This window comes from Notamacropus eugenii, chromosome 7, assembly GCF_028372415.1.
Source record: "Notamacropus eugenii isolate mMacEug1 chromosome 7, mMacEug1.pri_v2, whole genome shotgun sequence".
Classification (NCBI taxonomy): domain Eukaryota; kingdom Metazoa; phylum Chordata; class Mammalia; order Diprotodontia; family Macropodidae; genus Notamacropus; species Notamacropus eugenii.
In genome coordinates, this window is record NC_092878.1 from 54,715,969 (window position 1) to 54,737,571 (window position 21,603).

General features: G+C 42.6%; 1 protein-coding gene and 1 pseudogene across 1 annotated transcript in view; one reads left to right on the top strand and one right to left on the bottom strand.

Annotated features, from left to right (window-relative positions):
• Positions 1–1,240: 1,240 nt before the first annotated feature.
• LOC140514429 (uncharacterized) overlaps positions 1,241–21,603 on the top strand; it is a 65,647-nt gene continuing 45,284 nt past the window's right edge. The window contains 4 exon segments of the mRNA XM_072624778.1: positions 1,241–1,555; positions 1,938–2,142; positions 4,678–4,769; positions 6,163–6,394. Coding sequence (XP_072480879.1) covers positions 1,241–1,555; positions 1,938–2,142; positions 4,678–4,769; positions 6,163–6,394 — 844 coding nt within the window.
• LOC140514430 (sentrin-specific protease 5-like) lies at positions 3,010–4,678 on the bottom strand (annotated as a pseudogene).

Consider the following 21,603-nt stretch of genomic DNA (forward strand, 5'->3'; position numbering starts at 1 on the left):
CTCCAGCCGCTGTGCGCAAGGCCCGCTGGGAAGTGTAGTTCCGGCCGAATCAACTAGCCGGGAAAGACAGTTCCTTCGAGGAAGAGAAAAAGGCACCGGCCAGCGCGAGGGCTTCCTTTTCCCTGCCAATGGAATCCCGGAAGCGTTCACGTAGCTTGGTCGGAGCGACCACGTTCGCTTCTAGTCCACCGAGCTCTCTGGGAGACGTAGTCCAGGCAGCGGCCTTGGCGCACGCGCCCTAAGGTCCTCGGTGTCTCCCGCGCGGACTTCCGGTTTGGGAGCTGGTCTGGGAGGCTGGAGAGCCGGGCCGGGGCCGGAGCGGGAGCGGGTGAGGCCCTCCGGGAGGCGGGGACCGGACTCGGTTCGGGGGGAGCGGTGGGAGGGGGCGGGGGTGGAGAGGAGCGGACAGATGGAGGAGGCAGGCCGGGACGGGGGTGCCTGGGGCTCCCCTCAGCCCAATCAGTGACCGTCTGGAAAGGACGGGACGACGCCAAGAGTGACCCGGCCGGAGGGAGCCGAGACAAAGAGACCGAAGCCCGGGCGCCCTGTCCTTTCCCGAACCCCGATCTCCCTCCCTCCGCCAGGCTCCGGGACACCCCAGGTCCTCTCCGCAGGGTCTTGTCCCCCGTGTAGAAGCGCTCCCCCGTCGGCTGTCACCCCCAGCTCACGGTGACCCCCAGGGCCCACCCGGCCCTCCCCTGTCGTGCCCGTTACGGGCCGGGACCCCGAGGTTCCCCAAACTAGAGGAAAACAAAGACCACACGTTCCTGCATCGATTGTTGCCTGGGGAGGTGGTGAAAGTGGAGCGGAGGGGGCGGGGCAGGCGCGGAGGGCTCTGGGAAGGGCTCGGATCGGGCGGGGGGCGGGCCGTGAGGGCCCCCTGCTGGGTGCTGGGTGCTGGGCCGCTGGCCCCTCCCGCCGCCTGGCAGCCGTTAGGATCCAGACCCCCCGGTGCTGTGGAGGTGCGGTCAGTACACGCGGTTCGCTGCTTCAGGCCGCAGAGGCAGCTTTGGGGCAGCCCCGCTCCCGTCCCTAACCCTGGCTTCTGCTCCCAGTCCAGCTGGTTCCTTCAGGCTGGCCCTGGGACGGCCTTGGATGAATGGGCGCCCCCTGTGACCCTCCCATTCCTCTCTGCCCAGGGAGAAGCTCCTCCCGCAGGTCCCCAAAGACAGAGAGGAGGCCGGGGGAAGCCCCGGCTGCCACACCTCCGTCTGATGTCAGACTGCCTCCTCTGTGAACGATGGCCAAGTCCGCTCTGAGAGGCGATGTGGGGAACTCGGAGACCTTCCGACAGCGGTTCCGGAGATTCCACTACCAGGAGGTGGCTGGGCCCCGGGAAGCTTTCAGCCAGCTCTGGGAGCTGTGCTGTAGGTGGTTACGGCCAGAGGTTCGGACCAAGGAGCAAATCCTGGAGACCCTGGTGCTGGAGCAATTCCTGACCGTCCTGCCTGGGGAGAGTCAGCCCTGGGTACAGGAGCATCGTCCAGAGAGCGGAGAGGAAGCCGTGACCCTGGTAGAAGATTTGGAGAGAGAACCCAAGAGGCCGGAGTGCCCGGTGAGGAGCGGGGGATTCCGAAAGCAGGGTGAGGGACCACACGACAGGAGAAGTGGGGGTACAACAGGGCCCTTTGGCTCTCTGTACGATGGCTATTATTTCTGCCACGGAAACCAGTGGGTGACCGTTTGGCTGATCCTCCATCTACTATGCCAAAATGTTTCAGCAGTTTCTTGTACCGGGAATAAAAGGAGGGCATTGTTTTGAACTTCTTTACCAAATGTAGCATCTTGATCTCCCCTTTCTCAAGCTCTTTGCTGCCTGGGGAGTGGGATGTGTGGTTCTGCCCCTGTGGGATGATCTCCTTTGATTTCAAGTATTTATCCTTGGAAACCCACCCTAATCTAGCTTGTCATTGAGAACTAACGGGTATTCTGTCTAGGTCGCTGTCCCTGTGAAAGGGCAGGAAGTTCGAGCAGAGAAGGTGACACCTCTAAGATCACCTCTGGAGTTACCAAGTGTTCAGCAGGAAGCAGGGGAGTCCCAGCCCAAGGCTGTGGCCAAGAAAGAATGGGCAAGTTGCCCAGAACTAAGGCCCCAGGAACAACTTAACCTAAAAGAGAAGCTCAGACCTCATCAAAGGACTGGTAAGAGTACAGGTTCATTTAGGGAAAAGAGGGAGACACTTTAGGTTAGAGAGCTGACAATGAATGAGTGGGGCACTCTCAGGAGACTTTGGGATGTTTTAGAATTAAGTAGCCATTAGGGATCGCCAGAAGTTCACCCTCTGCCTCCTTGAAGTACCACACTTAATCTACTCACCTCAGTGATCTTTTTTTTTTTTTTTATAAATTACCCTAAATGTTTTCAAAGGCATTTTTTGCAGAATTTAGCAACTTATTTTCTTTTGTTTCATCTATGTAAAAATAGTATTAATTCACCTTTATCAATATATAATCCTTTTCTGTTTTTTAGGATTTTTTAGGGTTTTTAGGGTTTTCCCCTCCAAGTTGAATTTTTCCTCAAGGTTTCCATTTCCCTGAATCTTTATTTTTGCTACTTTTCTCTGGAACCACCAGTTCCAGTGTTCCACATCTAGTTTGTGAAGCCCAAAATGGACCATATTTTTTTGAGAGTCTGATAAGTACAGGTTTGGCAGAACATCCTAAAGTTCTTATATGTTGTATTCATTCCCTTATATAACTCCCATTGTTGTGCTTAGGTAATAATTTATATCACCTGGTAAATTTTCATGCTGCCTCAATTTTTTTTGTTGTTGCCCTTGTGCCAGTTGGTCATTCTTTACCTTTGAATTTTATAGCTTGTTTTTCTTCCTTGTACTCTATTGAACTATATCCTGTTTCTTTTTAATCACCTCTCCAGCTTAAGGCTATTTCAGCATCTCATTCTTTCTCACAGGTTGCTAGCAGATGTTTGCTAGCCACAACCAACTTGGTGTCACTTGTAGGCTTAAAATTGGCGTTCCTTAGACATTTAAGGCACGTATGAAAATATGAAGTAGCATTTTGGTTTATTTGTTGCACTACACAGTTGAAAAATGAATAATTTGACCATCTACTGTGGGTTTTTGTATTGGGTGAGGCACCGTGAAACACAAAGTGTATGTTCACAGTATTTTGCTCTCAAGGAGCTTGTGTTCCAGTTGAAAATCCAAGGTTATATGAAACAGTAGCAAACAATCTGGTTGTTTGCTACTGTATGGTTAAGAGAAGGAAGAGGCTAGAAAAGATAGGAAAAGCTTTCTTGGAATAGGTGGGGCTTTAAGGAGAGTTAATACTAGGCAGAAAGGAGAAATGAAGACATTTCAAGTGAGAGGAACAATAAGAGAGAAGAAACTGAGGCAGGGAAGATCATGCTGTGTTCTTGGAACAGGAAGGAGATTAAATTGCTTTAACTGGAGAAGGAATATTGGAGTAGTAGAAAAATAGGTTGGATTGGTGTGTTTGGGTGAGACTATCTCACTGCTCAGTCTGGTGAAGTGGGATGGATCCCAACCATGGGTGACATTGCCATTCTGCTGACTAGGGAGGGCGTCTCCGACACATGGCTCTGGGCCCCGGGCTACTGGGTGTTCTTGAGTTCTTTCCCTTTGCTGTGGGCCCTAAGGCGCTGCAGTCCATATCTGGGAAAGGAACCTGAGGGAGGGGAGCGGGGCTATTGGGACCTGAGTGAGGGAATGAGCTACAAGTACCCTCTGGCAGCCTTCCTGGCGCTTCTCCCTATGGCCCCTGGCGAACTTCTGCACCCAGCTCCGCTGCTGGCCTGTCCGAAGCTTACACGTTCTCCTCGATTTAAACTGGGGGGACCTCAGGATCCGGTACCCAAACGGAATCATGGACAGTTCCTTATACACCCGAAGCAGTGATATCCTTTTCCCCACTATGCTGGCTAAGCTGGGGCCTTCCCGGAGTTAGGGACGGCTGCTCCGGCTCCATTATGTTTGGGCCCAGCCCTTGGTAGCAGCTGCAGTAACAACCATTTCCCTTATGGTTCCTCAAGGTGACTAAGGTGGGGCTGCTCTCCACCTGGCCCTCCCTGCTGGCTGTCCTGAGCCTGCCAGGATCCTGGTGGTCAGTCCTCTGCCTGCAGCCATTGGCCTGACCTAACACACTGCCCACTGGCAAGCCAGCTGCTGCCGTGCGGGGCTCTTCCTCTGACTGGCATTCCTGGGCAGCATTCTCAACAGATGCTGCCAGGCTTTCAACGAGGTGCCCCCGGATGTGGGGGCTTACAGTGCCAGGGATTGGGTAGCTATGGGGAGCAGCCAGGCCCGTTTTCTGGCCCCACTTCCTCTGGAGCCGAAGAACCTTCCTCCCACGCTGGAGGGATTGGTACAGCCTGTGCCAGGTCCTCCGGGTCTCCTGCCTGGCGCGTAAAAGGCAGAACTTTTTAAGGCCCTCAAACCCGGCCCTCCACTTCTCTGAGAAGGCTGGCAAGTGGCTGCTTTTGCTGAGCAGAGATCTTTGCTGGCCTTTCATTGCTCTGTGGCATCGTGGGACCTGGACGCCTGATGCTCTGCCCAGGGCCCTGCTGCGTCACCCAGCCCCCACCCCAGGGCCCCGCTGGCAAAACAAGTCAATTGTTAGGAAGTTCTTCTTTCTATTAAAGTGAAATCTGCTTCCTTGTAATTTTTGTTCATGGTTCCATGTTCTGTTGTCCAGGACCAACTCAGTGTGGTGCAGTAGAAAGAGTCCTGGATGGAGAGTCAGAGGACCTGAGTTCAAATTCCCACCTATGCTATGCATCTCTTGGGGCAAGTAATTTTGCTTCTCTGGGCCTCAGTTTCCTCATCTGTAAAATGAAGGCTCCAAATTGTGGCCCTTTGGAAACTTTCAGAAGTTTAAGGCAACCATTCCTTTGTCTCCTCAATCTTCTCTAGGCTTTACATTCCAGTTCCTTTAATCTTTAGAAGGCATGGTTTCAAGTCTCCTCACTTCCTTGATCAACCCCTTCTTAGGGGCTCAGTGCTTAGAACTGGATGCAATGCTCCATATGTTGTCCGAATCAGCCAGAGAAGGGCAGGGCCACCTACCACCGCCTTGCCTTTGAATATTAATAAAGACCAAAATTGCATTTGATTTTGCTGTTGCATTGCCACATCATACTTATTGACTTGTATGGAGTTTTTGATCCATCAGATCCTCCAGATTTTTTTCACTTTAATTGCTATATATCCACATGTCTCCTGCCCTATACTTGATAGCTGTGTTTTTAAGCCCAAATAGAGGACTTTTATCTTTAATATATTTTTCCACATATACAAAGGTTTTTTTTTTTAATTAATCTATGATTATATTATAGAGAGGCACTACAATGAAAATCTGACTTTAACACTGGAAGAACCTGAGCTCAAGTCCAGCCTCTGGCCCATATTGGCTGAGTGACCCCTGGAAAGTCATTTAAATCAATGTTCTGGGCAACTCTGAAACTATATATTGGAGAGTATTGACTTGCATCGTTAGAGGGACTTCCTTATCTAGGAGCTCCCTATCCCAATGAAAGCACAGACCTGTACCATATCCCTCTCATGATTATATTTCACCTTGTTAGCTTCAGTTGATCCATACTCATTTGGATCACTGGTCTGTTATTTAGTGTATTAGCTGCTGCTCCTAGCTATGTATCATCTGAAAATTTAAATGCATGCCACCTATATCTTTCTTCCACTAAATCATTGGGAAAATTTTGAATAGATTAGAGCTAGATTAGGATCTAGCTTCATTCCATCATAGCCCTTTTCCCTTCAGTCTGACATCAATCAATCCATTCATCACCACACTTTGGGTCTGGTTAGTCAGCCAGTTCTGAATTTACCTAACTATGCCGTTAGCCAGTCCACATTTTGCCATCTTGCCCAAAAGAGTATTATAAAAGGCTTTGTTAATCAAGATATACTATGTTCAAATCCTTGACAACAAAAAGAAATAAGGTTCTTTTGACTTCCCTTGTTCTTATTACACCCATGCAGGATCACAGTGATCACCTCTTCCCTTTCTAAACACTCACAAACCTTGAATTTTACCAGAATTTGCTGTCAAGCTTAGTAACCTAAAGTTTCAATTGCCTACCATTCCCTTTTTTTGAAAACCACACAGCCCCCTTTCTCCTTGTGACCGATTGATAGTTGGTTTCTCCTTTTTTTGCAGGGGACAATAGACTCCATGATGCTGAGCGCTGTCTTGTACAACATGGTGTTTTGGCTAGCATTGGGATGGACTCTATCATCTGCTCATAGTCCTCGGACTCCAGACCGAGTTTCAGAAGCAGATATTTAGAGGTTGCTCCATGGAGTGATGGAACAGCTGGGCATTGCTAGGCCCCGTGTAGAATATGCGGCTCATCAGGCTATGAATCTTGTGGGTCCACAGAGCATTGAAGGTACTATGTTTTATCCCTTCTTGGTTTTGCTTTGTCTTTTATTAATTGACTTAAAAAAAACCCTATTACATCCTCTTTGGTCCTTTCCCACTATTTCCCTTTTCTAGGCTTTGTATACCCACATGTAAAGGAGGGATTTGCTCCCTATCATAATGTCTTAACTGTAAAATGGGGATAATAACGGCACTTGCTGCACTGGCTTGTTGTGTAGATTAAAAGAGAGAATATTTGTAAAGTGCTTAGCACAGTTGCTGGAACAAAGGAAATGCTTAATAAATGTTTCCTTTCAGTTCTTCTCACCCAGTAATCCAGAAGGCTATGTTTGGGATTGACTAAATGCATGCACTTATGTCAGTAACTTGGTACTGGTGTTGATTTAGGTATACTTACCCATTTCCATTAGGCTCCTTTGACTGCATTATACTTCAGTAAATATCTGTATCTTTGTAAAAGCAGGAAATGCCTGGTTAGTCACCCCCGCCGTTGTCATGGAGAAAAGGTTCATGTGACTTTCAGAGTTTCCATTAATATCTTGGATCCTAATTATATGTGTACTGATGGAGAGTTAGTAGCTCACCTGGAAATTAAAAATGAGAGTTTATTCAATTTTCTTTTTAACCAGCTTTTCTAAACAGGAAAATAAACTAACAATCTGACATTTTTTACCAGTTTACTCTTCTCCTACCCTTTCTCCAGTTTTATGTCTTGTAATAATTGTTGTTGTTTGACCAAGACAGAGTGATATCTTGACTTTTGGACATAGTAAAGAGCATGCTGTTTCCTAACTCTGTCCTTATTCTGTCAATCAATATTGTACTCACTTCAGTGTCAGAAATTCTGGGTTTGAATCTTGACTCTTCCAGTTGCCAACAATGTTACATAAATTCTCTGAGTCTCAGTTTCTTGATCTGTAAAATGAGATTGGTCATATTTGTACAAGTTACTTGAAAAGATTACTGTTAAAATCCCATGAGTTAGTTTTTGTAAAGGTATCGTTCATCCTTCTTTCTCGAAAAGGACCAAGGAATGACATGACAAGCGTGGTGTCTTGACTTGCATGTAAATTGGATTGAAGTGAGGCAGAGCTTGGCAAAGTCATCAGCTTCACTCTCTCCTCCAGTCCAGAGGCAAAATAAAAGTCAAGATGACTGGAAATACTGTAGTCTCTGCTTTCATGGGGCTTACAGTGTGGCCAATATTAGTTGCCAGGCCAAGCTTCTGTTGCTTGGTAAAGCCCTTTGTCAATGATACAGCACTATAAAAATGTGAACCTATTTTAATTGTAATTGATTAAAGAACCAAGAATCTCATGATTATGTTCCCAACACAAAGCTGTAAAGGGAATTTCTTTAGATGTTAATCTTCCTTTTTCATGAACTACCATTTTTTGGGGGCTGACTTGTAATTTCAGTGGTGTTGGGGGCTACCAATGCAGATTGGCATCTGTTTGTCACAACTTATAGTCTCAGAGAGTTGTCTGAAGAGTTCGTGACTTTACCCAGAGTCACGCAACTCTTAGGTTTCAGAGGCAAGACTTACACCTAGATTGTCTTTTTGTTTTGTTTTCACTTTCCTTTGTATCATTCACTGTTAACACAGTACCTGGCATAGGTCAGGAACTTAATAACTGCTTGTTTACTTCCTGACTCCAAATGCAACTCTCAGTTCACTTCATCATACCACTGTCTAGTGCTATCAAATGCAAAAAGTGTTCCCATGGAAAAATATTCCATTCTGAATTGAGTAAAAACTTGTAGTTAGGTAAAGGTGGTGTCCATGAAACCATCTGGGGTTTTCTTGGCACAGATGCTGGAGTGTGGTTTGCCATTTTCCTTCTCCAGCTCATTTTAAAGAAGAGGAAACCGAGGCAAACAGAGTTAAGTGACTTATCCAGGGTCACACTGGTAGTAAGTGTCTGAGGCTGGATTTGAACTCAGAAGATGAGTCCTCTGTTCACTGTGCCAATTAGCTTCCCAACTAATGTAGTTATACAGCCTGTATTTCACATACACAGAACTCAGAACTCTGTTCTCTTCCTTAAAATCTAAGTTCTTTGAGGGCAATGACTCTTTTGTCCTTTGCATTATCAGCTTTCATACCCTGGGAAGCACTTGATAAATGCTAGTTGATTGATTGACCCACCTTTGCTGAGGGATACTACTTCTTTCAAAAGGCTCACGATTTCTTCACTCCACTAATGTAAATTGCAACTTCTCCATGTCCTAATAGACACTTGTCATGAACTCCTGTGGCTGAAAACACCCATTTTGTGGTGGCCATCCATTAAGACCTTCACCATCAGGTCTACCTCAGGACAGGTTGGCTGGCCTTGTACTAAGCTGACCTGCTGTATGCCTATACAGTCCTATAGAACAACAGGTTATAGAGCTTGGTTTCCTATTATGTCAATGACACAATTTCGTGCATCTCTTTTTCTCAGCCCTGGTTCCATTAAGTATTGATTCTACTTTTGTCTGAACCTTCATCATTATGAATTTATTTTATACTACCTTATTACCTCATTGTCCTGGCAAGGGAAGGTCTCCGATGATGTTGGGCAGACCCCTGTGGAGGAGATGTGCTGGGAGGACATGGGCAGTAATCACAGCATGACGAGGTGTGTATTCATTGTAATCTGTACCATTGGAGAGGGTACCCCCATGAATGAGAATCGTGCAACTCTTCCAGGTGAATGTCAGAGTTGGGGGGAGACCTTCAGAATCCTATAGTCTCGGAAACAAGTCACAGTTCAGATTGCACAGATCTGATAAATATTATATATTTATATTTATATAAATAATATTTAGGTAGTCCTATGCATAAAAAGTATTCTACTCTTTTAAATTTGGGGGAAAAGAAATAAGCATTTAAATAGTACTAAAGTAAAAAGATGAGCGTTTTAAACCTAAACATGTAATTGAAGTTTGAGGCCAGTGATCTCATGCCCATATTGTACAGTTGAGGAAATTGAGACGCAGAGACTTGTCTAAGGTTACACACCTAATAAATAACTGAGTCGGGACTAGAACCTACCTCTTCTGTGGTTGATTCTAGCGTTCTTTCTGTTGCCTGTCATTGTCTGCTCAACTTGTCTAAACCTAAATTCATCATCTTCCTTCACTGCATTGAATCAGTTCCCTTTTCTCCTTATCCAAAGCATCACTGTTCTTGCAGTCTTTGAAGCTTGAAACTTTTGAGTAATTTTGGGAGCTTTTTCTCTTTCATTTCTCACATCCAGTCATTCACTATGTTTTGTCCATTTTTTCCTTTGAGAATAGATTTGTCCCTTCCTCTTCATTCCCAATACCAACACCCATGTCCAAGGAAGGAAGGAAGGAAGGAAGGAAGGAAGGAAGGAAGGAAGGAAGGAAGGAAGGAAGGAAGGAAGGAAGGAAGAAAACAACTTTTTTATTAAGCCCTTACTGTGTGCCAGGCACTGTGTGCTTTGCAAATATTATTTCATTTGATCCTACTAACAATCCTGGAGAAATAGGTCTATTATTATTCCCATTTCACAGTTGAGGAAACTGAGGCAGACAGAGGTTAAGTGATTTGGCCAGGGTTACGCAGCTGGTAAATGTCTGAGATCACATTTGAATTCAGGTCTTCCTGACTCTATCCTCTATCACCTGGCTGCCTCATTATTTCGATTCCTATTACTGTAATGGCCTCCTAATTGGCTTTCCTGCCTCTCGTCTTTTCCCCTGGCTTCTTCCTTCCTCCCTGCCCCCAATCCATTTTACGTACCGTTGCCAGATGAATCCTCTAAAACACTTTGAAGCAAATTACTCCTCACAGAATTGGTGACAGGATCAAATGAAGTGATACTCAAAGCATTTGTAAGCACCAAGACCTACATAAATGTGTGGGATTATTATAATGTCAAGATTATCAACAACCTACAGTGTACCATATCAAAGCTGAATTCCTCTGCCGAGTTTTCTAAGCTCTTCGAGCATCCAGCCTTTCCCTACTTCTTATACTACACAATGCGATCTTGTCACATCACAGTCAATCCATTTTTCATACGCTTATGCTTAGAGTTTAAATAATATGTAATTGCTTTATGATAAACGTTTAATGATGTTCATCATGGCATTGTCAGATGAGAATATGCAAATTACAGGGGAAAGTGAAATTGGAACCATCTGGATAACAGTATCCAAATGAACTGACCCTGGCGTCCCTACAAAACTCATCTAAAAATATCCCTGAAACACATAGCTTCAGTGCTGTGCCATATGCCAGGGTCAGTTAATATGCCCAGCTGGAATGTTGTCATTTTTGTTACTTATTCTTCAAAATTCTCTTCCCCACTTAATTTTCTTTCTTCTGACAACATTTTTCTTTCCAGTCTGAAAGGAAGAGTAAAGTCACCTTCATTATTAGGTCACTATATCAAAGTTATGTGATTTTGTGGAAACTCAACAGTTCTCATCAACAGGAAGAAATCTGGGAGAAGCAACATGTGGCAATGGAAAGTTATAGAACCTGAGCTTGAAAGCTTTTGCAGAATGTCTTGTGTAACCTTTGACAAATTATTTAAACTTCTGTACCTCCATTTCTTCAAATGTAAAATGAGGGGATTGGGAGAGAATGCCCAAGGTTCCTTCCATGGTCCTGTTAGGGAAGCTTAGAGAGTTACATATCCTTAAATGACTTGTGTGTGGTCATGTCAAAGGCAGCATACAAACCCAGTTCTTTCTGACTCCTCTATACCAAGGTTCCTTCCATTGCTCCCATCTTCCTCAAAAAACACAATTGATTTAATTCGACATTGTTACAGTTGAGTTCATTCTATTTTTCACAGATGACTGGGGGTAGGAAAAGTGGAATGAAGGGAGTGGACTGCATGGCTCCTCTGGTGCCTTCCAGCCCAAATTCTATGGTCTTCTGAGCAGTGTTTGGTGAGAGGCAAACCATGGCATCGTGAGAAGCTAGTCTTAGAGTCAGGAAGTTCTAGGTTTAAATCCTGATTTTGTCACACATACCCTGGTCTGTGACTGTGTAAATAACAACCTCTCAGTCTCCTCTCAGTATATAAGACTACAAATTGGAGAACATATGCCAGTGTGTACCGGTAGAAGGAGTTTCCTTACTAGGAACTTCCTCTATTCATGAAAGCAATGTTCTGGACCAAAAAAATATTTTAATCTACTACTCTCAAAAAAGAAAATCATGCAGTTCAAGATAGGAAGAAGTCATTTTTCTGCTCAGTTTAAAAAACAAAACTGTCAGTCTATTTCACAGAGAATTTAGAAAATGTCTTATTATGAGCTTAGTGTCATAGAAATGCCCTTTGATCTTGGCCATTTTATGACTGTCATCACCATAGTAACAAGGTATGCTAGTTGCCTTTACCTAGTGGAGCTACGAGAAGATATGGCGGCTTTCCCATTCACTCAGCAAGGAGTCCTCCAGGGTACAGGTGTCTGGAAGAAACCATATTGGTCCTTTTCCTTGTGAATTGTCTCACACAATTCACAAGCTCTGGAGAGCTCTATTTCCACATCAGTCAAAGACTAAGGAATTTCTGTTCCTTGAATGTCTTGTAAGGAACCTCTGTCAAAGTTGGCTGTAAGCCAGCCTTCAAAATTACATTTTGTTGGTACAGCCACAGTCAGCTAACATTTATTAAGTACCTACTGTGTGCCAGGCACTAAGCACTGCTTTAACATAAGACACATGGAGTAATGAGTAAAAGGAAACATTCAGTCATATGTTCTAATACCTTGTCAATCACTTCCAGACAGTTTTTGATCTCCAAATGGTTTTCCCTCAATACCCACCACCATTTTCTTTTTTTCAGGCCAACCCTCTTTCCTTCTGTACTATACCTTATATTTCTTTAGAGGTTTTCTCCCATGAAATCCAAAGGCATTTGTAGCTATTAATTCATTGATTCTCACAATGTCCATGTCAAGCAGGTGGGAGGTCAATGTCACGCCATATTATTTCCCAAGTTAATGCATTTAAAAGTATATTGTTGTTATTCAGTTGGATGGGATTGTTTCCCCCCCCCCCCCCGAATTCTTCATATTCCTCATTTCTTGTTGATGTTCAGTTGTGTTTGACTGTTCGGGACTCCATTTGGGATTTTTGTGAGAAAGATATTGGAGGAGTTTGCCATTTTCTTCTCCAGCTCATTTTACAGATGAGGAAACAGGATTAAGTAACTTGCCCAGGATCACACTGCTAGTGTCTGAGGCCAGATTTGAACTCAGGGAGATGAGTCTTCGTGACTCCAGGACCAACACTACCCACTGCATCACCTAGTTTCACTGTAGGGCATATATACCAAAGGGAGGTAAATTAAGTCAAACAAAAAAAATCAATAAGGATTTATTAAGTGCTTATTATCTGCTGGGGATACAAAGAAAGGCAAAAAGTAGTCTCTGCTATTGAGTAGTACATAACCTAGTGGAGGAAACAATATACAAACAACTGTCTACGAGTAAATAAATATGATAAATCGTAGGTAATCTCAGAAGGAAGGCGCTGGTAACAAGGGAGCCGGGCAAAGGCTTCTTGCAGAAAGTTGAGACTTGAAGGAAGTGGGGGATGCTGGGAGGCAGAGAAAGGGAAGGAGTCATGGGGGACAGCCAGGGAAGGTGCATGGAGCTGGGAGGTGGAGTGTTTTGTTAAAAAAAACCCACAAAACCTCAGCAAGATGGGCATTGTCCTTGAACTGTAGGACAGATGGAGAGAAGGAGACTAGAAAGACAGGAAAGGGCCAGGTTCTGAAAAATGCTTTCTTTATGGTCCATTAAATTTGCTATTTCTTAAAAAAAAGTTTTTATTGAGGTCTTTTTCTACCACATCACCATGGTTTCCCCTAGTATCCTTTCCCCTCTCCCTTCCAGAGGAACAAAGGAAGGAAATATGCTGGGGTTTTTGAATATAATAAAGAAAATAACCAAAAAAAAAATCAACGTAACAGATCAATACCTTGAAAAAGTCTGAAAATGTGCAACATACAGTTCTTATGTACCTCTATGGCCAAGATCAAAAAACATTTCTGTTACACTAAGGATTTGGATTAGATGACTTCTGGGCTCTCTGAGCCTATGAACCTCTCCAGACTTGGTCCTGGCCTTCAAATGACAGATGTGTAGTCATATCTGCTAGATTTCTTTTTTAAGGACCATACCTTAAACCCAAATCACTCTGGCTCTCATTAACTGTCCCACCATAGGTTCCAGCTCAAGTCTCATTTGGTCTTTGGGCTCTGATGGCTCTGAGTGAGTATAAATTGCAATGGTCTCTGTTTTGGCCAGAAACCCTGACAGTCTTCCCCTCCCAAATTGATTTTTTTTGCTTTGGGTAGGTAAAAGTGGCCTTTCTTTGCCTCATTTCTCACCTAGCTTTAATCACTGAATGGATGTTGCTTGAGTCAGAGACCTGGGAAAGACCTTAGCTTAAAAAAGGCCAAGGTCTCCTATTGCATTGGGGCCATCCCTAGTCTTCCTGATCTATATCTTGCCACTTGCACCCAGATGTCTCTGGAGGGGAGAGAGAGGCTGGTTATTTTGTACAGCCCTGCCCCAGTTAACAATTCACTTGCAAGTCATGATGTCATGGTTGTCTTTAAGAATGAAAGACAATCAACCTACTACGTTAAGCTCTGGGAATACAAACACGATGAATGAAATAATCCCTCTTCTCAAAAAGTTTATGCTCTAATGAGAGAGACAACAAATACACACACACATATAGACACATATATACATACATACTGAGAATAATAAAGAGAATGAAAACAAAGTAGTTTAATATAAAGTAGAGAGGGAGGGGTGGTGGTGCTAGAATGTGGAAAGACCATGTAAAAGGTCTTCAGCGATGTCTTGAAGGAAGAGAGGAATTTTGTAATGTAGAGATAAGTAGGTATTATATTCCAGGCATGAAGGATAACCATGAAGGAGAAGGAGATCATTGTGAGGAATAAAGTGGCCTCAATTTTCCAGGCAAAGTATGGGAGGCTTGAGAGAAGAAAAGGTTTGGAATAGCTTCTCTGGAATTGTGAGTTGGGAATTCAGTTAGGAAGGAATTAAATCATAACAGTAGTCAGCATTTATATAACACTTTAAGATGTACAAAGAATGGTAAATATTTCATTCATTTTATCCTCACAAAAACCCTGGGAGGCAATTGTTTGCATTTTACTAAAGACAAAGCAGAGGCAGACAAATTAAGTGACTTACCCAAAGTCTCTGAGCTAATCAGGAAGACTCATTTTCCTGAGTTCAAATATGGCTGTGTGACCCTGGGTAAGTCATTTGATCCTGTTTGCCTTGGTTTCCTCATCTATAAGTGATCTGGAGAAGGAAATGGCAAACCACTCTATTATCTTTGCCAACAAAACCCCAAATGGGGATCACGCAGCGTCAGATCTGACTGAAAAATGACTTAACAACAACACAGCAACACTCTTCTGTCTAGTTACCTCCTAATAATGATAATAACTATGCCACAATTATATATACCATATATATACACACATATGTGTGCATATATGTGTATGTAGGTGTGTATATATGTGTATGCACACATACATATTCAAATACACACCAGTAGGTAGGTGCTATTATGATCCCAATTTTAAAGGTGAGGAAACTGAGACACAGGTTAAGTGACTTGCCCAGGATCATACAGGTAAGTGTCTGAGACAAGATTTGAACTCAGGTCTTCCGAATTCCATGTTTAACTCCCTATTCTCTGTACCACTAGCTGCCAGTGAGGGTCCAGCTGAAGCTAGATAACACAAATTTATAGTGAATCCAGTTGGTTTCCCTTGCATTATGAGAAATCATTGAGAAAATGACACAGTCATTTGGAGCTCACAAAGAGGGAGCTGCAATTCTCGATTTCACCACAAGAGGACAGCAGCTGCATCTTATTTGTAGGTAAGAGGAAAGCCACACAAAGTGAACCGGTCAGGCACTGTACATTTGGAGGCCCTGTGGGTCCCTGGGAAGCCTCAGCTGATTTTTGTTTTCAGAGGACCAGAAAAATCACCCTATTTCCAGGTCATCTGTGGTGTGGTGAACCCTAAGATCTAATAGGACTGGATCACAGGTTTTACAGTTGAAATGGAAACTGATATTTGTTTGGTCCTTTAGGTCATCCTGGACCCACCATTCTCTATGTGCCCCTCCAGTTAGCTCTCCATCCTTTCCTCTGCCACTGAGCTCAGAGGATGTGCCAGGGCCACTCTGGACCGAAGCAAACTGCTTCATTAGAGCTACACTAGGAATACAAGAACGAAATGCCTTCATCCTTTCTTCCTCTATGTTGCGTATCAGCTTGCATGTATGAGCTGGAGCTGTTTCCCTAGCATTATTTTAAGTACGTAACAGTGGTGACTTTTACATTTTTCGTCTGTGTAACTTTTCAGCTTTATACTGTATAAGATAATGAAATCCTGCTTCTAAAGCCTAGAAAATGTCCTTTTTTTCTGTTTGCGTTATTATTAAAATTTTGGATAAACTGGATAAGATGACATCTAAAGTCTCATGATTCTGGTCAGACCATGGAAAGGCTCATGTGAGTTGCTCATTTTATACTTGAAGTCTAACCACCATTGTACTTCTGAATTTCCAGATAAAATGACTGTTTGAATGAGAAAGTCAGGGACCTGTGTGTTTTAAGAAGAATGATTGATTTTAACATGGAAGTGATAACCTTCACTTTTTGCCATATCACTAAGTGCCCATACTTATTGGTTACACACCAATGTGAACAAGATTGATCCTGGCAAAATTGTGAAGTGAGCAGAGCTGGTCTACTTTGGTAATTCTCTCATATCTAGACTCTTGAAGACACTTACTTGGCTCTGCCTTTTGGAGTAATTCATTGGCAAGTAACAGTAATTCCCAAATAAATCAGTGGATTATGTTTATTCCTCTGTAGTAGCATTAGCATATATGAGAAATACTTCTGGGAAAAGGGTTTTGATTTGAATAATTTAGGGAAAGTAGATATAGAAGGCCCTATAACCTAACTACTCCTTGGCTTGTGCTAAGTGAGGCAATCTTTCTGGGTCTCAGTGATCCCTTGGGGAAACTGGAATAATCATGTACAACTTTTTGTATTGGAACATTGTTTCCCAGACCATATTTCCCAGAATCCTGGTATTCCAAATGATTCAGAAAGGAGTTCAGGGAGAAAATTTCCAATGTCAGCAATATTTCCAGGCCCCCCACCCCCCAAAAAATTTGCTATAAAGTATTGCATGTACTTAAAACTTTTACGTGTGCCATTTTTAAAATGTGAAAAGGGTTTAAGTTTTTTCTTTCTTTCTTTCTTTTTTGTGCTTTAAAATTTCCAACACTTTATCTTTGGAGTTTTGTATTGTATACATTTACCATGACCCTTGTCCAGCATTTCTTGGTTCTGTCCATATATTTCAAGCTGAAAATCTGTGATATAATTAAGTGTGGAAACCCCTGTCCTGCAGAAACAACTGGCAAAATGGGAACATTTTGTGTAAATAAATTATTATTCATAATATTCTAATAGAGTAGTAAAAATGATTTTAGTTGCTTGGTTGCCAACGAACTCCTTTCTAAGGGGATATACCCCAATTATCCAAATCAAGGAGAAAGTTTAATGTGAATAATATAAAACAATAGATACTCCCTAGTTCATTTTGGAATGCAGACACAAATTCACTCAGGCTCAAATCCTCTGTGCCCAAGTCTGATTTCACTCCCAGCTCAGGGCTAGTTGGGTAATAGGGCTGAGGCAGGAAGCCCATGTTTTCCCAGATAATCTCCAACAATGAATGCAGACGGATATAGGAGGACTCCAGCTTACCAATGGGTTGTGTTCCCAAAATCCATTTCTAAGTGGTTTGGAACTCAGAATGGATTTTTCCATAAAATCAGTATATAATGTGTGTGTGTGGGGGGGGGTTGGGATGTGGGAGAGGAAGGGGGGATAGAGTTGAGAAAGTACAAAGATAAATGTTTTTTTTTTCCTAAATATCAGCAAAAATCAGCATCAGCAGTAGGAAGACCTCTGTCTTCACTAAAACAGAAGTATCTTCATTTAAAACAATGAAGATGACCATGGTAGATACCTATGGTGGTCATACAAATCCTTGTTTCATCCTCTGATAGGTGTTGCAATTCAAAGGATCCCTGGACAAATTTATCTCTTTGCATCTACCAAGGACTCTTTTACGATCTTAATTCATGGGACCTTATTAGAAGAGTGCCTTTGATGTTGCATTTTGATCTAGAGTTTCACATGTTTTTTTCATAATCAACAAATGGCAATCAATGAGATCTTATGTTCCTTAGACAAATTTTGGTTCCTTATGTTTCCTATAGTCAGTCTAGATTGAGTGTTTCGAAAAAATGTGCCCGTTCCCATCTCGTATTTTCATCAAGCGTACTTTTCATAGTATGTAGATCATTCTCACAAAGATTTTATAAAGATGAGAAAACAAGCATTTGGGTCAGTAGTTACTGATGTCTTAATTGCTCTATAAAAATAATACCATTTGTGATACCTCCTCTCTTCCCTAGGTCATTTGGTATTTTCGGTGGTTTCTGATATTTTCAAAAATGATCCCTAGGTTCTTTCAAAATTGTGTTACCAACAACATAAGCCTCTTTTGTGCATACTTTGTTTTGGTGAAACTTGTATTGTTTTCATCTCTGTAGTGTCAATTTTATTTTCTTATAGAGCATGGCAAGGACTGAATTCTGTGTTTTCATGATCAGCAATGATGAAAATGATTGGCCATAGAAATGTTGACAGATCTGTTCCATTTTTTTGTCTGTTACTTTTTCTTCTTCCAGTTTCAAACTTTCTAAATATTCCTATTCATTGTTCTTCACTGTTTTGTGAAATGATCCTGCTTAGAATTAACACCTGTGCAAGTCACAAATCTTGAAATATTAAAGAAGGGTAATAGTGTAGTTTGTATCCCTGAACCTATTAATTTCACATTGAGAGGGAGCTAGTTAGAATTGTGATAGGTAGCAGTTCGATATACTGGGTGATACTCTGGACTAGAGTAAGGAAGACCTGAATTCAAATCCTACCTCAGATACTTACTAGCTATGTGACCCTGGGCAACTCACTAAACTACTCTCAGCCTCAGTTTTCTGACTTGTTAAATGAGGATAATAATGGTTTCTATTACATTGGCTTGAAATGAGGATCCCATGACATAGCATATATAAAGTGCATGGCAGACCTTAAAATGCTATATAAATGTTAGCTGCTATTATTATTAGTTAGAGCAAGTCAGCTTGGAATGAACACTATTTCATATCTGCATAAACCCCTCACTTAGTGCATATTCATTCAGTGTTCATTATTTTGACAGGCATCGATCGAGCTCATATTACCTGTAAAACTATCTGCTAGGTGTTGAGTATTCATTTAAAAAATGACATACTCTCTTTGCTCAATGAATTTATAGCCTAAGCGGGAGGGGATAACCTGGAGGTGAATAAATACAATGCAGAGTAAACGTGCAAAGGAGGTAACTATTTGAAGTATTTTGACAAGATCACTTTCAACTGGGAGGATCAAGAAAGTTGATACCTGTACTGATTCTATAAGAGAAAGGAGGAGGAAAGAATTTAAATAGGTAGAAATGAGAAGGCAGCGTATGACAAAACTGTCTGCATTTGTGTGTAAGATGAGAGCAAGGTAATGTGGGTATTGGAGAGCTGACTGCTCTGGAACCCCAGCTCCCTTCCATCTACTTGGGTTGGTATAATCCTTCTCTGTTTGGGAGGTAACAGTAGTAACCCTAGGATTGGTGGAAAACCACATGCAGGTTTGTTTACATGATCTTTTAGGGGGAGATTTGTTCATTAGGAAATGCACAGACAAACTTACTTCTTAGATCAAATTGGTACAAATGCCTTGAGTTCCATAGCTCAGGAAGAAAGTTATTGGAGTAGGCTGAAGAGATTTGAAAGATCACAAGCTTGGCCCCAGAGTTATAAAATTAATCCTTGCCCCTAAGTTGTAGTGTTCCTTGGGACTCTAGTGTGAGAAGGAGGGAGTGCACAGGGGAGATGCCAGTGTATTAACCAAGGCACTAAAATTAATTGTATAGTAGTGTAGAGAGCCTGCAAGTCAAGAGACCTCAGTTCAAGTGCTCATTTAGCCATTAACTAGGTGGGTCATACTAGTCCAATTATTTAATATCTCTGTATCTTTTTGCTCCTGTATAAAGTAGCAACAGTTCTTATGTACCTACATCATACTCTTGTCACAGGGTGTACAGGATGTTCAGGGAGGACAGACACCTCTGAGGTGAGGGATTGTCAAACCCTTTTCAGGGCTGCTTATCCACCTCTGGTATCCACCTCTCACCCAACTCTCACATGCAGCTTCCATGACTCTGTGTTGACCACACTGGTCTGAGAGCCAGAAGCCAGAGGGAGGCTCTTCTGAATCCCTGAGTTCCTAAGTTTTGTCTTCTGACCTTGTTGCTTGATAGGGTGCCTTACTGAGTGGCAGGTGCTCAAGGAAATTGAGAATGTCATTCCATCAGTCAGCCAGCAGGCATTTACTAAGTACATACTACTGTTCTGAGGAATACAAAGAAAAAAATTAAAAAGCAGTCCCTAACATAAAAAAGTTCACATTTTTATGGGGGAGATAAACATGTACACAAATGGGTACCTACAGGATACAGAACATATGGAATTAATCATAGAGGGGGGAGACATTTGCAGTTGGGGAGGTCAGGTAAGTAGGGAAGTTATTTGCTAGATGAACCTGAAAAAGAACAAAGCCAATCATATGAACAGATTTGGCTCAGCCTAGGTAAAGGAATGATGCTTACTGTAAGGTTAAAATGACCTTAGAGTATTAGGACTTTCTGGTTCTAATCATAATTAAGTTTTATCATTCCAGTAGTGGTTCTCCTTTGGTACTCTGTTAACATCATCCTTCTCCTGGGCCTTTTCACAGAGATTGTGACTGATATAGCTACCAGATGCTAGACCTGTTGAAGCCTGTGAAAGGCAATCTACCAGTTTTCTGGTGATTTTTGAAGATTTTTGATTATTTATCAACAAGTCATATTGTCTCTTAAGGCGAGCAACCAACATTAACTTCCCAAATATCAGCAATAGACAGGAGAATTGGGGCAAATCTTTTGCTGAAAATGAGCATAAGATATCTGCCCCTGGAACCTAACTGTGGAGTTTCTCTATCTTCTCCCCTACCTCTTTTTAATTTCAATCCACAGTGAATCATGAGAAGGACCGTTTGCTGAGGGCCATTCAAACTCTGAATAGTAGCTGGTCACTGAAGTGTGCAAAAATGTGGCAGTGCTAAAGGTGCTATTGTTTTAAAATAAGGGAAGAATAAGGCCAAGCAGTTGTCCTGACAGTAAATGATACTTTATAATCATATTAGAAGGATTTCTGTGTGTATGCGTTCAGCAGACTGTTTGGCAGTTAGCTTCCATTTAACTAGATTTATATATAGCACACAGGAGTCTTTTAAGTGCCTTCGTTTTTTTTATGGGACAAGCTTTGGTGCCGAGGGGTCTGGTCTAGGGACAAGCAGAGACTCCCTGCATTTAAGAGAGTGGTCAAGTTATCCATCTCAAGGTCCATGATTACAATAGGATCTATGGCAATGTCCCAAATGCAGCTTATCTAGACCAGTCCTCCTGACTTCCCTCAAACCTGGCCTATAGCCTGGGACAAGCCAGGCAAACTCTCTGGGACTCAGTGACCCTATTTGGTGAATGGGAATAGTGCCATGCAACCTGATCTCCTTGAGAAGTTGCCAGTAAAAATGACTGGCAAACACAAAGGAAAACAGGAAAATGTCATACAAATACTTGCTGTTATTATTAGTAATATTTGCATAGCTTTTCCTCTGAGGCTTCACGCAGTGCTTTGTTCTTCCATTCTCTAATGCCATTTTCAAGTAATATTTCTGTATCATAATCATCTTTGTGTTTAATCCTCTGCAGTTCTTTAGAAGATTCCCTCTCATTCCAAGCTGAAATTTCCCTTGGCATCATCCACAGGCAGTTTTAGTACCTGCTAAGCCCCAGGAGTCATCCTGCCATCTTTCTGGCATGATGGTTGTGTCAACATGCTTCCAGGAAGGATTTTCTAAACTTTGTATCTCTTTCAATTGCTAGCATACAATAAGTGCTTAATATATTACACCATAAAACAGGGTAAGAGCCAGATGACCACTTGTCAGGGGTA